Below are 16,648 nucleotides of genomic sequence, written 5' to 3' on the forward strand. Positions count from 1 at the left end.
TAGTCTTCCCCATGAGGAAAAAACTTAACTAGGAAAGCATTAGAACACTTATCCCAGGTATCTACAGTGTTGCGGTTAGAGTAAAACCATTGCTTAGCATTTCCTATCAAAGAGAAGGGGAAAAGGCAAAGACGTATAGCCTCTTGGCTCACTCCCTTAATGGTGAATGTGTTACAAATCTTCAAGAAATGTTGGAGGTGAGCATTTGCATCCTCGTGGCCTTTCCCACAAAATGGACTAGCTTGAACCATCGTAATTAACGCTGGCTTAAGCTCAAAGTTAGCATCTCCATTGATAATTTGGGTCCGATGGATACATTAGCAGCCGAGGGTGCAGAAAAATCATGAATGGACTTATTGCCCATGATCGTGTAGGGTAGTGATAGGATATAAGGAAAAAAGGATAAACTATTTAGGATAACTAAAAACCTAGCTAGTGAATCTAGCAATATAAATCCGAGGCCAGTTGCCTTCGCCGGCAACGGCGCCAGAAATACTTGTTGATATTTCTTAATGACTATTGGAGGATTCCGCAAGTGCATAGAACTATCGCATAGCACTTCGCTTGGTGAGTACCAAGTGTCGAATTTATATTTTTTCCCATAGAAAAGCGGAAGGCTAGAATTTATATAGGACTAGGATTTGCTAGAGGAAAGCTTTAAGTTGATCCTAGGTAGGTGAACGATAGTGAAGGATGGGTGCGAACTACCTAAACTAACGACTAAATACAAGCTAACCAGAGATGGCTAGGTGGGAGAGCGAGCGATTTATCTTTCTAGTAACTAAGGTTAAACAAATAATTAGAAGAAATGTGATAGTACTTCGGGGCACAGGCCACCTACCAACTAGGAGAGTTAAATAGACAGGTCTACCACGAGCCCTATGATTTAATAACTAGACCTATCATGGTGGAATACAGAGGATGGACAAGGCTGTCACCACTTGCCACCTACCACAAATCTCTCCGGAGGCCTAGCCGTACCCACAGGTAATCTATAGCCTAAGCACCACGCTTAATTTATAGGCTTACTACTTCAATCCGAGCTCCGATGAAATGAGATCAAAGAACCCTAATGTGGTAGAACCGTCCGAAATGACACACTTACAGAGGCGCTTGTCTTCCACTAGACACTAAGCACTCCGAAAGTGAGCCACATCAGACAGTTCCATCGAGCACACCCCATGGGAGGACCCAAAAATTCACATTTTTCAACAAGATCATAAATGGGGGAATAAAGCTTACAACATTTTAGCTATTTCTTACATCACTTTTCATACAACATCAGAGCATAATATTTATTTTTTATAACAATGGAATATAATCATGTTATCAGAGTTTTAGCAAAAATAAAATTATTTAATGACAAGATAAACATTAACATGATGATCCGTTATATACAACACAACAGGTTATAAGTTTTTTCCATTGTAAAAACATTTTGGGTGAAAGTTTTAAATAAACTCTATGTCCACAACGTTAAGGAAATCCTCACTGACCCCACCAGGAGGTTTCCACACACAAGTGTCAGCTCCACAATTTCCTATCACCTGCAATAGGTAGAACAAACCCTAAGTACTCAATTGTACTCCGCAAGGCTTATCTATCAGGAGGAAAGAAAAGACTTCAAGGATATGCAAGGCTATCTGACTCGTGGGTTATTGCATCTACAGGAAGCATTACCAAAAGTGCATCCTTATATTCAGTTTCATTAGCAGTCACCATTAGTTCATTAACTAACCATTCTATGTAAGCACATACGCTACTTTCAAGCAGGTGGTAAGTAATCAGACCATTTTACCAGCATTCATATTCTAGTTCTTACTACGGTGCTAGAGCATAGACAAGTCATACCAGATTACCCGACGATTCATAAATCAATGTGCCCAGCTGGATACCCTGAAACACATGCCCCACTTGTACCCTAGGCACAAGCAGGATCAACCCACCACTCTTCTATCAAGGGGTCCTAGGTCCTCATCCAAACTTAGACTCTAAGCCCCCACACCTGAGTCCCGGGCTCAGTATGGTACTTAGACCTCCACCATCCCTGCCTCCAATTAGTCGGTCCGAAAAGAGCCAGAAAGCCACGACAAGAGAGCAATGAGTCTTCCCTACTCCCATAAACAAGTATGTGCTCAGGATAAAAAGTCTATGACCTGACTAGAACCCAATGCAATGGTCGGTCCTTAACCGACACAGGCGGAACAAGTACAATTCGAGCCTCGCTTGAATGCCAAACTAAGTCCAGATCCAAAGTACCATTCCGCCTGGTCTCCAATTATCATTCATATATATTTTCCAGGTGATAATAATATCTTTCCTATCTCTCATGAGTGATAGTCAATCACTCGACTTCTATCAGAGTCCTATAGCATAGCAATCTATACATGATCCTGTCATACTAGTAAGACTCATAGGATATATATGTGTGTGTGTGTGTGTGTGTGTGTGTGTGTGTGTGTGTGTGTGTGTGTGCAAGTGGGTTTTATTCAACTCCTTAAACTTAATGCACAAGCATAAATTAAAGGTGTAGAATAATATAGGTTATGCACTAGGGGCTTGTCTAGGTAAGATATAACCAAAAGTTAGCATTCTGTCATAGTGGCGTGATCCTCCGGACCATCCTTTCGATACTCTAGATAACTCCATGATCCCTCATTGTTCCTATTAGGGTATACGTGGATGAAATGCAGAGACGTAATTAACCACTGCAATCGTGACTCGTAAAATACGATTTACGCCTCTCAAGCTAATGAGCTAGTTTCAACGATGACTGTACTTAGGCTATGTATCCACGTTGTAAAACCAGATGTTATTTCCCAATGAGTGTTTAGCTATACAAACCCAAGTTGTTTCTTTATTCCATTCTATCGATTTAATATCTATTCGAAATAGAACATCATTATCTATCTAACAAACCAATTACTCTCGAGCTACAAAAATTATAGTGAGTAGATAATAACATTAGGAATTTACTGTAAAATTTTCAGAGTCAACACTATCACCATTTTCTCACAAAAATTGCCACAAGATCGCATTTTAACAATATTAAATATTTTAAAATAATTAGAGCAACCCTAAAAATAGGACCAACTAGATGAACAAAATACATTAACAGATAGATCATGATTTTAGAAACCTAACAAATTGGTTTCACTATTTTGGATCCCTAAATGATTTTATATCTAAATAAACAAAAATTAGCTAAGAATTTATTTAGAAAACCTTTTCTAATCCCCTAGAAAAACGAGAAGGGCACCACGTTTCCACTTGGCCTAGCACGAGGCACGACACATGCGCGGCAAGCCGGCCCAGCAAGCGGCCCAAGGCGGGGAGCTTGTGCGTGTGCCATCTTGCAAAAGAGACCATGTTCTTCTTGGTAATAGCACAAACCTCCCTACACACTACTCTCTTAGTCATCATCTTTGCAAATGGGCTCCCGAATGTTGCTGACTTCACACCACGGGAGGTCCTCGGTGACCCCACGTGTGATGGCGCGGCTCCGGCCAGCATGGCTCGGCCAAACCGGCCTACCGAAGGTCAAACCGGTGCATCCAACGAGCCAACATGAATCTATGGACCAACGCGCATAGGTTTGGAGGCAGCGGATGAGCCCACCGGTGAACTACCTAACCTAGTCCTTGATGATGGGCAAATCCATGCAGCGGCGCAAGTGTTCTAGCGAACCTATGCGCTCACGGAGAGATAGACACGACGAAGAAGCTTCAGGAGATCACCGTGGGTGTATGCTATGGTGACCGTTGATGTAGGGGAGGTCCGAGGTGATCTTGCCACATGCGAGTCCATCGGGGCGGCGGTGCTCCCGAGGTGGACACCGGCGCGTCACCCGCATCTTCGGTGGGGGTACCTGACTAGAAGAACATGAGCACCAGCTAGAGAAGGTCAAGACGAGTTCACGGCTACAAGTAATTGAACTTCTACCAGCCTTATGGCCTTACCCCCAAACGTGATCTGCTACGGCAGCGAGACGACCGTCAGCTCAGAAAACCCCAAATTCGGCTAGCAAAAGGGAGCGGAGGGCTCAAAGAGGGTCGGATCGCTAGCCAACCTCCAAAGCCAACTGTGGTTGCAAGGAATCGAGCTAAGGCATTTGGGAAAGCATGAATGGCGGTAGTGGGCTTGACCGGAGCTCAGCGTGGCCATGGCGGGGGCGAAGGCAGTGGAGTTCTCAGCTAGTTAAGGCAAGACCAAGTACGTGCAAGGGAAACAATGTGATACCATGGTCCCTCAAATGGCACTTGGATGGGACTCCTATGGCTAGAGCCCATGTGTTAATACACGAACACATGTGGGCGGCAGCCCACCATCACGACGCAGTCAAATATAATGCGAGTAGGAGCATGGTAGGTGAGTTGAGTGGCTGTGAACACGCCACAGGCAGAACAAGGCAAAAGGAGAGGATAGAGTGCAGCCCTATGCATGACTCAATCACACATGCACACAGCACGGTGATGGTGACTAAGCCTAGCTCGGTGTGCCGCCGGCTGGCCTCCAGACTAGCCCACGGGGCTCGGCCAAGGTGACGATAAAACATCGCTCGCACTCAGTGACACGTGGCATGGCCTAAGGGCTGACTAGCAGTGACCAACCAGCCATGACCCTTGCCCGACACTGGCACACATACGCACACGCGTGGTGACCGTGGCCACAGAATCCAAATGGTAGAAATGGCAACATGCATGGTTTTTAAAGCGAGCCAAAAACCGCTAATGACCCTGGATGAAGCTCAACTACTTTCCCTAACCTCAAACCCATAGTGCCAACTATCTGGCAAAGCAATCGCCGAGGCCTGAGAGTAGCTCGAGGAGGAGTTATATGCATGCCAACATGGGCTTGTCACGCTGAATGCCCGTTCGCGAACAGAGCACCAAAACGTGATTCACCGCGCGTTCTAGGGAATTTGGGCAATTTTTTTATGGGCACATCATGACTCCATCGTGACTACAACCTATACCATCCTCAAGTACACACCTTGATGCAATCAACTGTACACTTACATGAAGCTAGTGTTTAGGCATTTTGGTAAAAATTTAAATGGCAAAATAGCGTTGTCAATTATCATTTTAGACTTACAAGAATTCGATGTTCGATTAGTACTAACTTCTCCTAACACTTTTGATTGAATTTTTAAAAGGTCAAAACATTGTTAATTTCAACTAACTAACATACCATGACCTAGTCCATATTTTGTACTGACTCGTAGGAACAAAATATTAAAGCACTATTTAAGTATGTTCCACTATCTAATTTACCAAAGATAGCACTTTTAAACTTAAATCGTTTGTTTGCCAATTTAATCGTGAAGAGTGGATTTAATTTCAATTTGATTTCCTAGCTTCATGAAAATACTAGCTAACATTATTATTCTCCAAGATTTAAATTGCATGCCCAGCTACGTAACTCACCCTCAAATCTTTATTTCCACACTATACTCCAGTTATAATTGGTCGTTGTTCATAGAAATTGTTTTCATGCTAACAACTAACATAACTTATTCTATTCTTTTTGTTAGGAGTTTTCATCACCACCACTTTACGCTAAGTAAACGAACTCACTATATTATTAGATCTATCTCGTAGGTCATAATCTCAGTGCTTAGCGAGCTCGTAACACCAGAGGTGTTACACCTAACCAGACGGTGGAATAGGTACTAACAAAAGACTACTAATGATAAGATAACCTATGCTACTAATGTCAAACAATAAGCACCTAAACTCACTAATGATGAACACTAATGACTAAGTACTTAAAGTAAAGCAAGCAATACTAGAATAAAGTACTGAAATAAATACTAAATAAAGTAATGCAAAAATGAAAAAATTACAAAAGAGCTATACCAGACCTAGAAGACTCTTCCAAACTCCAAGAAGCTATGCTCTTGCTCTACTCCACACTAGACTACTACTCTATAGCTAATGCTAAGCTAGAAAGCTAAGAGAATCTTGGATAGCTTGGAATAGAATGGGGCACTTCTCCACTGAGCTCCACACCCACTATTTATAGTGTATAGTGAGGAGAAGGGTATTTATAGGCAGCAGGGAGGTCGGTGGAGGACCTACGGTGCCAGCGGACCCTTGGATCCATCGCCTCTTGATCCTTCGGCTCTGGTTGGCTCCCAATGGTGGTTAAAAAGAGAGCACATGTCAAAATTCCAGTAGTAGGTTGGTTTGGAAGGCCGTTGGAGGCTCCTAAGTGTATCATAATGGGCCCATGAATCCACCATGAACAAATCTTGTCCGTTGATCAAACCGACTTGAATGGAGGCTTGTGATTGGCTTAGGAGCAACCCCCACGGATCAGTGATGTGGTAGGTGCCAAGGTGGCACCAGACGGCACCCAAGTAAGGCCGGGCAGCGTTGGCCTATGGGCCTAGGGCCACCTACCACATCCACTTGCTCTATATGTCCATGTTTGTCACCATTTTGGCCAAATTTTGCAATATTTCCTGCATACAAATAATTCTACAAGCATAAGTGGAACTAGGTGAATTATAAACAAAATTCTTTACATGTGATGATGATTTACCTCACTTTACCATGCTTTTGGGTGGAATGTTGATGGTCAAAATGGGTGTTAGTGACCATCAACAATGACCAAAACGACCCCTCAATGAGTCTTCTAGTCGAAGAGGCTGCCCCATGTGGTCGTGGGACGTGGGGTCGACAGGGCTGAGGGAGGAAAGTGACAGCAGGACGTGGGGTGAGTACTGCTGCCAAGGAGTCGTGTAAGCAAAAATGCGATGGATGGGGTTGGGGCGCTGCCGAACTCGCTGATATCGCATTAGAAGGAAATTGCTGGCAAGGTAGGCAACAACAAAAAAGTGGTGATCAGACAGACTCACCATTTTGGCCAAGTGACTGAAATGGTAGTTCTTCCTTTTGTATTATAGCTTTTTTTTCATAGCCGTGGTTTCAACTTCTTATCTTAGCCTTTTGTTGTTTTCATTTCTTGTGCTTACGTTGTGCTGCTTTTATTATTGCAGGCCGCCAACAGCTTTGATGGGATGGGCAGCAAGGCGAAGATTGCTGATGTGAACGATGCCTTCGGTGCGGCTGATGCCATGTGTGTAGGTGATGTGTTCAGAAGGAAGAATAAGAAGAACACCCAAAAGGCCACAGATTCACCTACGGATGTTGCGGCAAAAAGGCTGAGGCCATCTTCTTCTATGGCGGCCGCTCCTACTCGCCTTGTGTCCATCTCTACCACATCGCTGGATACTTCCAGTTCATAGCAGCAGGGTAAGTCCCAATTTTACGTGGAGTCTATTCGGTTAAGAGATAGCTTGGTGTGGGGGCAGCTATTTGGTCATGGGTAATTGTGGCTACGCTCTCAGTCTAAAGACTATGGCGAGATGTGTGTGTATTCGGGGTTGAGCTCTTCTAGCGAAATGAATTCCACAAAGGAGGAATCTTATTAGATTGCTCATTCTTTAGGGGCTGCTTCGAACCTCGGGTGATCGCCAATGTGGATCACCGCATAGTTGGCCTGCTGCCTAGCAAGGTTGCGGCAAATTTTGTCGACCCATGCGCCAGCTCATTCACTGCTCTAGAAGTGGAGAGGGACCTTCTGAGGGTGCCCAATTCATCTCTTGTAGGTGGTGAATTTCCATGCTCTTAGCGTAAGTGACCGTGCCGTCTCTTGTATTCGCCTTCTCATTGTTTTTCTTTCTAACAATGGTTTCATGTCTCGCCTTTGACTTGTAGGCCATGCTCCTGGCTCGGGGGGCTCTAGCAGTAGGGGTAGGCCTTTCACTAGGGCCTCGAGAATGAGCTGGCGACTAAAGATGACAAGATCCAAACCCTCGAACAGGAGCTAGAGGCGGCTAAGAAATTGACCGAAGAGAACAAGGCTGCACGTAAGGCAGAAACATGATGAATAGAACAAGGTTGTGGTGGATGCCCAGAAGGTGGTGAATGTGTACAAGGAGCTGATCCAGAGTGTTGGTGAGGAAATGGAGGCACCTAGAAATGCACCTGTTGTTGATTTCATGGACTGGCTGGTGAATGAGCTAGCCACTTTGAGTGACTACATGGCCGTCGATCGGGAGTACGCCTCCATGATTTTGCTCCGTGCCTTTGCTCAGGCCTTGGCTGAGAGCGGGTGTGATCATATCAACAAAGTCGAAATTGAAGACCCCTAGTCATACTGGAGTGACCCTGGTCACGCACATGACATGCCCAAGAGGTTTTTCGATGGGTTCTGGCGTCCTGGCGGTAGGGATCTTGCCCTCCTTAGGGCTGCTATGACCCGTGCCAAGGTATGGTTCCTTTTTGAAGTGTTGGTCCTTCGCTATGCTTGGCGAGAAGCCTCCTTATGTGTCTAAAATCTATTCTATAGAGCCCGAAGGAGTGCGCTGCAATCAAGGAGAAGGTGAAGAAATTCATTGCTACTCGAAATGCTCAGGAGGGTGTGACCAAGAGTGGCTCAGGCGATGCAAGCACCCTATCTACCCCTACCATCGAGATCCCTAGAAAAGACGGCACTAGCGCTCCAGGCGAAGATGCTGCTCAGGATGGGGTAGGTAATTAGGACTTGGCGCTTTTGTAGCTTGAAAGAACTTGCGTGTTTTGGTTGGCTATTGCTGCAAAGACTTGAATTAAACTTTTGTGATTTTGGCACGCAGGATCCTAACGCGGAGCCTATGCAACCTATGGATATCTATCCATTAATGATCTATTGCAATAGTTTTTATGTTGGAGGTGCTTCCTAGTCTCGCCATCACGAGAAGTTCTTGGGTTCTAGCATGACCGGTTTTTTGAGGTCATGTTTTCGTCGCATGCTTAGGAAACGAGAGGTTCTTAATAATTTTTTCTATTTGGACTTTGATCTGGCTATCTTGGAGGGGAGAAGGGCATGCCACGAGCAATCTAGGCAGGACCGCGGGGAGCCCTCATCGTCTGGTCTATAGGACCCTAAGGAAGAGCCCACCGAAGATATGACACTAGATTTAGAAAATTGATGGTATAATTTTTTATCTCAACCCTGTCGGGGGTGGTGCGTAACTTAGTGTGTAGGCGATGTGTAGTGCTTGTAATTTTGCCTCTTTTACTATATAAAGCTCTCTGATTGTTTGTTATGGTATATTGGTTTTACTGCGCTTCGTGCTTACTTTTGCTGGTTGGTTGCCTTGGGGAAAACCTTATGGGGCAAGGGGGTTTGGCGAATAGGTGAGCATGCGAGAGACTTCTATGCCAGCCCCCCAACGTGTTCTTTAGTGAAAAGACACTGTCCCCCCTAACCTTACAGGGCAAGGGGATTTAGCAAATAGGCGAGCACGCGAGAGACTTCTATGCCAGCCCCTTGATGCGTTCCTTAGTGAAAAGATATTGTTCCCCCCAACCTTACGGGGCGAGGGGATTTGGCAAATAGATGAGCATGCGAGAGGCTTATGTGCTAGTCGCTCGGCATGTTCCTTAGCAAAAAGATGTCATCCCACCCAACCTTATGGGGCAAGGGGATTTGGCGAATAGATGAGCGCACGAGAGACTTCTGTGATAGCCCCTCGATGTGTTCCTTAGCGAAAAGACGCCGTCCCCCCAACCTTACAGGGCAAGGGGATTTGGTGAATAGTTGAGGGTGTGAGAGACTTCTGTGTCGGTCCCTTGGTGTGTTCCTTAGCAAAAAAACACCGCCCCCCCAACCTTATGAGGTGAGGGGATTTCTGGGCCAATACTAGATTATTGCTTCTTCCATATTCAAAGTATCAACAAGACATTTTTACATTTATGATTGGTGCCGGGTGTATTGGCAGATATGCGCAATTAGTATCTTTCCTTCTGCTTTTTGGCATGCAACATTTTGCTTGTTTGGCTGATTCGCTCTAGCGAATTAGCAAAATTGCTAGGCGAATTAGCTAAATTTATGTGCGGCGCTGTGGTGTTGCGCTTCCTAGCTCATAGCTACTGCAAGGATGCAGACTCTTGGAGGCGCAGAGTTTTGGGGTGTGATTTCACCTAATGGAGGGATGTTACATTTTTCTTGTGACATCCCTCCATGCATGCTTGTCGTGGGTGACTCATCCTCATCCTATTGAGCCATCCTCTAGCTCTACATGTAGCAATAATCAGGCGCTTGCACCTTTTGGACAGTATGTGGCTTTAGTTTTACGTATTTTCTCATGACATCTACACTTCGATATTGATTTCTTTGTGCCTATATAACCTTTTATCCCATGCATAAGACCTCACTCTGCCGACGAAAGCCGAGACCCCTGATGCACTCTTGTGCCCACTCGCTACCCCCATGTGCAAAATCCCTAATGCACCCTTGCACCCACTCTGAGGGTATTGGTGGCTATGCTAGTATTTTGGCTTGGACTTGAGAACTTTAGCTGGTATCTTAGGGAGCCCCCTAGGCATCTAATTTATAGGGTTGTGGGAGCTTGGGATTGTTAATTTTGGTTGTTGTGGTAGGTTGCGGCATTTACTCAATGAGTTTGGTGTTGCTCTTGAATGAGGATCCGTCCTTTTGTGGTTCGGCGAGTCCTTTGTTCGGTTTAATTGTCTTTTGGCTTCTGTTTTTTCTTGATGCGTTTGTTGATGAGGTGGGCTATTTCGTCATTTGCACAGGTTAATTTTGTGTATTCTTGCTGTATTTTTATCAGAGCGAGATGTTTGATGAGCCTCCAGGCTCACCGTTTGTTTTCCCATATGTTGGCATTTTTATAGTTTTCGTTTGACTTTGCTCTCTTGCACTTTTTGAAGAGGCAAATAGTCAGAATAGCTCATGGCTCAAATCATTCGTCCTCGCACTTTATTGGAGTGGCAAAACATTTACTATGCCCTTGGGCTTGTCCTCTTTGTTCTCTCACATTTTAGAGAGCCGAAGTGTTTGTCCAATCCTTAGACCATTTGAGGTTGCTAAATTTGTTACCACTCTATTTTGGCGGTGATCGCATGATGCAACCTTATTTGGCAAGAGTTCCATCGGTAGTCGAGACCTTGCACCAGCAGATGTTGTTTCGACATTTTTACAGTGGTGATCCGAGGTGGGGAAGAGAGCGAATTTAAATTGCTAGAGGGGTACACAAGTTTGCCTCATTAAAAAACCTCACACCTTTTTGCAAAGGCTTCCCCTATGAGGAAAAAGAGCACGAACCCTCTTGCTGAGTCATAGTAGCAAAATAAACAAAAGTTACAACCCATTTTGGGGCAAAAGTAAGAATGCTATTTGCTAGGGATAAAAGCGGCGAAGGTTGTCCATGTTCCACATGTGGCTTGTTTCGACTCCTTCGTTGAGCAACCTAAATACCCCTGGTTTGACCATGCTTGCTATGACAAAAGGGCCATACCATTGGGATTGTAATTTGCCTTGCTTGTCTAGGTGGCGAATGATCACCATGTCCCTAGGGTTGATGTTCTTTCATAGAACTTTCTTGTCTCTCCAGGCTCTTGTGTCTTGATGGTATCTATCGAGGTTTTCTGCTGCTTGGAGCCTGGTGTTCTCTGTAGCTTTGAGTTCGACATATCGCTGCATGGGGGTTGTTGCCACTATTTCTATTTGAAATTATCCTAGCTTGAGCTCTTCTAGCGTGATTGCCTCTTCGCCGTAGAGCAGGTGAAATGGTGTGAAACCTATAGTTTTGGTTCTCGAGATATTATGTCTCTAGACCAAAGTGACTAGCTCTTGTGCCCATTTTCCTTTCATTGAATCAAATAGTGCTTTTGATATTACAGAGAAGATGAGGTCGTTTGCTCTTTCAACCACTCCATTGCTTTCGGGGTGATTGACTAACGTGAATGCTAGCTTTATTCCTAACTCATCGTAGAAGTTTCTAAATTCTATGCAATCGAACTACTTTTCGTTGTCCACTGTGATGTATGCTGGTATGCCAAAACAACATATAATCCTTTGCCAGACAAAGCTAATGAGGGTGCCTAAGGTGATTTTTGCTAGTGCTTTGTCTTTGATCCACTTTATGAAGTATTCAAGGGCCACAGCAGCGAAACATAGGTTTCCTAAAGCTGCTAGTAGGGGCCCAACAATGTTGACTCCCCATCTCTGCAGGGGGCCATGTTGTGAATATTGAGCTAGTTGGGTTTGCTGGTGCCTTTTGCTTCTTGGCAAACATTTGGCAACTTTTGCAGCTATGGACTAACTGCTTTGCGTCTTCGGCTGTTGTCGGCTAGTAGAACCCTGTCTCATCGCTCTATGCATGATTTCATGCGGTCCTCCATGTGCTCCGCACATTCCTAAGTGTATCTTGTTTAACAGCTAGGTCCTTGCTCTTTGCTTATGCATTTGAGCATTGGGGTAACGATTCCACTTTTGTATAGGTCTCCTCCCACTATGGAGTAGTTCTTTGTTCTGGAGTTCATTCTTTCGATCTCATGTTTTGATCTTGGTTCATAGGTTCCAATGAGGTATGCGAATATGGGTGCCCTCTAGTCATTGCTAGAGATAGCATGTATGCCGAGTGGATGGCCATCTTCTTCTTTGATTGCTTTGATTGTCAGTGCTTGATAGAACATGTCAGTTGGCAAGGGTGCCTTTTGTGCTGTAGCTTTCGCCAACTCGTTTGCTTCTAGGTTTTCGTTTCTCAAAATGTGTCGAAAGGAGAAACCAACGAAGTGTTTTTGCATTCTTCTTACAACTGCCAGGTACTTGATCTGTTCTGGCTCTTTTGCAATGAACTCCTTTTCGACATGCCCCACAACAACTTGGGAGTCGGACTTGATTATGCATCTGCAAATGCCTAGTGCTCTTAGCTTTCGCTGGCCCAACAATACTGCTTCGTATTCGGCTATGTTGGTGGTGGTAAGGAACTCCAGTCTTGTTGCATATCGAAGCTTGGGCCCATTGTGTGGTGTTAGGATCGCTGATATTCCTACGCCGAACATGCCCCATGCCCTATCGCAATGTACTATCCAAGTGGGTTCATCGAATTGGAGCATTGTATCAAAAGCTATTGGTGTCCAGTCGGCAATGAAGTCGGCGAGTGCTTGGGACTTGATCGCTGATCTGTACTCAACTTTGATCACGTATTCGTTTAACTCGGTAGCCCACTTTCCTATTCTAGCGATGGCTTCGCTGTTTTGAAACAATGCCTCGAGGGGTTGTGCTGACAATACCCTAATTCGATGTGCTTGGAAATATTGTTTCAACTTCCTTGATGACATGACCACAGTGTATGCAATTTTCTCAAGCTCCGAATAGTTCAGCTTTGCTCCTGATAAGGCTTCCGAGATGAAGTATATGGGGAACTTCTTCATTCTATTTTCATGCTCTCTCTCTTCGACTAGTATTGCGCTTACAGTGACTAGCGAAGCTGCTAGGTAAAGCAATAGGGTGACCGAAGGAGAAGTCTTGGACAATGTTGTCAATTTGGTTAGATAGCTTTTTAGGTCCTCGAAAGCTTGCTGCTGCTCAGGCCCCCATTTGAAGTGCTCAGTATTTCGTAGAATCCTGAAAAACGGTAACCCTTTTTTGGCTGATCTTGTGATGAATCTGTTTAGTGCCCCTATCCTTCCCGTCAGCTTTTGTACTTGCTTTCTAGTTGCTGGTGGCTTCTTGTTCATCATCACCGCTATCTTTTCTAGGTTCGCCTCTATGCCCCTTGCGGATACTAGGCAGTCGAGTAGTTTCTCTTTTTTGATGCTGAATTAGCATTTTTCAGGGTTTAACTTGAGACTGATCTTTGTTAGGTTCTCAAAAGTTTCTTGGAGATCTTGGATGTGTGTTTCTTTCTTATCACTTTTTATGACAATGTCATCAACGTAAGCCACCAGTTTCTTTCCCTTTTGCTCATCAAACACTTCATCAGTCATCCTTGAAAAGGTGGGACCTATGTTGCGTAGCCCCTCCGGCATTCGCTGGTAGCAATACGTGCCTCCTGGTGTGATGAAACTCATTTTCTCTTCGTCTTCGAGATTCATCCAAATCTGATGGTAACCAGAGAAATAGTATAGTAAGCTCATCATTTCACAACCTACGGCGATATCCACTAATTTGTCAATTCTTGGTAGTGAATATGGGTACTTTGGGCAGCACTTGTTGAGGTATGTAAAATCTACACACATTCACCATTTTCCATTTTTCTTCCTGACCATGACGACATTAGCCAACTGACGAGATCTTCACATATGGGTATGTTAAGCCTCGGGTCTAATGGTTCTAGAAAGAAGGAGACCCCTTGACCAACCCCTTTAGGATTGCCTAAGGGCTCAGGGGCTATGCCCATCGGGCATGCTCATGCGCACCGTTTGGCAAAGAGATTCAGCCAAGCCTGACTCGACCGCAGCTTCTATCTAGGGCTTGGGGGCTTCACCAAGCCTTGGGCTCCCGATCTATGGCACCTCTGGGCCTAGCCCTTAGCTCTTGCTTAGCTAACAATGCCAGCTAAGGCCTAGGTATAAGAAGACAAGCTCTAGGCTACCAATGCCTAGGGGTCCTTGATGTCACTCCCTAGGCATGTCCCTGCCAACTACTCCTTCAATAGGGTTAGGCCTAGGGTGTGACATAAGAAGACAAAGCTTCCCATGGCCTCTGGGAGCTCGAGGGCTTCCGAGGCCATGTGTTAGCCCCTGGAGCCAACCTTCTTCACCACTAAGATGACTACAGAAGGTCTTACCTAGGGGAGGCCAGTCCAAGCCGACATCGTTAGACACACAGAGTGTCAGAATAGAGCAGCCGGATGACACCCAGGCTTCTTTGGCTCCAAGTCTCTTCGATGGTCCATGGCACACTGCTACAAGGTCCTCCTGGACTCTGGCGCACATAGACCATAGACTAGAACCCTCAAACCACCTTATACCTGACCTATATCATTATATAAGGGATAAGATCGAACATAGAGGGGGGAGGATCCAAGTTCGATCACCATACACTCCATTCCATTCCATTTGCCTCTGCTCTGCACCAAGATCAAGGCAACTCGGAGAGGGGCACCGAGAGCCTCTCCTCCACTGCATCCCACCGTATTCTTCCTCTCTGATGAGGGGGAGACTCCATCGGTGACAAGGCAACATTAGGATTAGCACCGAGCTAACCCCTTACCAAACTTTCTTCCTTTACACTCTATTGTAACCCCCTAGATTTTGGGTGCTCTTGAGTATAAGGATCATCAACTGCTAGACATAGGGACCAAATTGGCCCAAACTAGGATAAACTATTGCATCTTCTCTGCATGATTCTTATGTTCTTGAGTCCACCTGAGCCACCAAAGACTCCATACTCTGACACCGACTCGAACAACATGCTTGCCACGATTTTGACACCACGACAGCTGGCATGCTAGGTAGAGGGTAGCGTTAAGTGTGATTCTAGATCTATGGTGGCTAGAGCCACCCGCTAGGCATCTGTCGCCGGCTAGCTAGGGAGATCTATGATGTCACCAAGGCACCGCCAGCGGGTGCTATCCTCACCCATAGGAGATCGGGCCAGAGGAGGGCTTGCCCCTAGCACGACGTAGCTCTACTCCATGGTCTATGGGGGAGGACCAACTCTATCGCCCCCATGACTCCCTAGGGACCTGCTGCGGGGGGTCAACATGGTGAGCAGGGTGCCACTACGATGCCTTCACTGGTTGGAGGTCCCCATCACCTTTTGCCGCTAGGACTACCCACGACACATCCCTAGTTCGGGTTGTTTCCCACTCATCATTGACCCCATCGACGGATAGGCACGCCTCATGAAGGTGCTGATGGATGGTGGGAGCGGCCTCAACATTCTCTACGCCGACACACTCGACCATATGGGGATCTCGAGGAAGGACCTCTTCCCTGGCAGGGCACCCTTCTTCAAGATCATCCCCAGAGCCCAAGCCACTCCTCTTAGAAGCATCTGGCTCCCTATCATGTTTGGGGATCCCGCTAACTTTTGGAAGGAGTACCTTGACTTTGAGGTGGTGGATTTTGCTAGTCCTTACCATGGTCTATTGAGGCGGCCATGTTACGGGATGTTCATAGCCATCCCGTACTATGGGTGCCTGAAGCTCAAGATTCTCGGCCCGTAGGGGGTCATCATGGTGGCCACCTCTATGATCGAGGCGTATCACTGCAAGCAGGAAGGCATGGCCCTCATCACGACCGACGTCGCCACCGCCAACTTTGCCCGAATTCGGCGCTAGCCGAAAGATGAGCCCCCGAATGGCTCAAAAGGGAACACAGTGGTGGCCTTCTGCCTAGCCGACGACACCAAGACGATCCAGATCTGCCCCGAAGACCCCAAGAAGCAACTCTGCATAGGTGACGACATGTCCCTAGACATGGAATCAGCCCTCATAGAGTTCCTATGCAACAATGCCAACGTCTTTGCGTGGAAGCCCTCCAACATGCCGGCATCCCCTGAGAGATTACCGATCACCGCCTCAACATCAAGACTGACGCCAAGCTGGCACAGTAGCACCTCTGCCACTTCGATGAAGAGAAGCGTAAGGCCATCAGAGAGGAGCTCACCAAGCTACTCGACATCGGCTTCATCAGGGAGGTCCAGCACCCCGACTGGCTGGCCAACCCCGTCCTAGTCAAGAAGAAGAACATGAAATGGAGAATGTGCATCGACTACACCGGCCTCAACAAGGCCTATCCCATGGACCCATTCCCCCTTCCTTAGATGGACCAGGTGGTTGACTCCACCGCTGGCTGTGTGGCCCTTTGCTTTCTAGATGCATACTTCGGGTACCACCAGA

The 16,648-nt window shown here is 46.0% G+C and overlaps 1 protein-coding gene across 1 annotated transcript; it reads left to right on the top strand.

Moving 5' to 3' along the window:
- The first annotated feature begins 15,649 nt into the window (after positions 1-15,649).
- Positions 15,650-15,973, top strand: LOC136468629 (uncharacterized). The gene has a single exon (XM_066467128.1). The coding sequence runs from the start codon at positions 15,650-15,652 to the stop codon at positions 15,971-15,973; it is 324 nt and encodes a 107-aa protein (XP_066323225.1).
- The last annotated feature ends 675 nt before the right edge of the window (positions 15,974-16,648 follow it).

This window comes from Miscanthus floridulus, chromosome 8 (genome assembly GCF_019320115.1).
Source record: "Miscanthus floridulus cultivar M001 chromosome 8, ASM1932011v1, whole genome shotgun sequence".
Classification (NCBI taxonomy): Eukaryota; Viridiplantae; Streptophyta; class Magnoliopsida; order Poales; family Poaceae; genus Miscanthus; species Miscanthus floridulus.

Excerpts from the sequence above, each read along its gene's own strand:
- LOC136468629 (XM_066467128.1), top strand. The coding sequence starts at position 15,650 with ATGAAGGTGCTGATGGATGGTGGGAGCGGCCTCAACATTCTCTACGCC.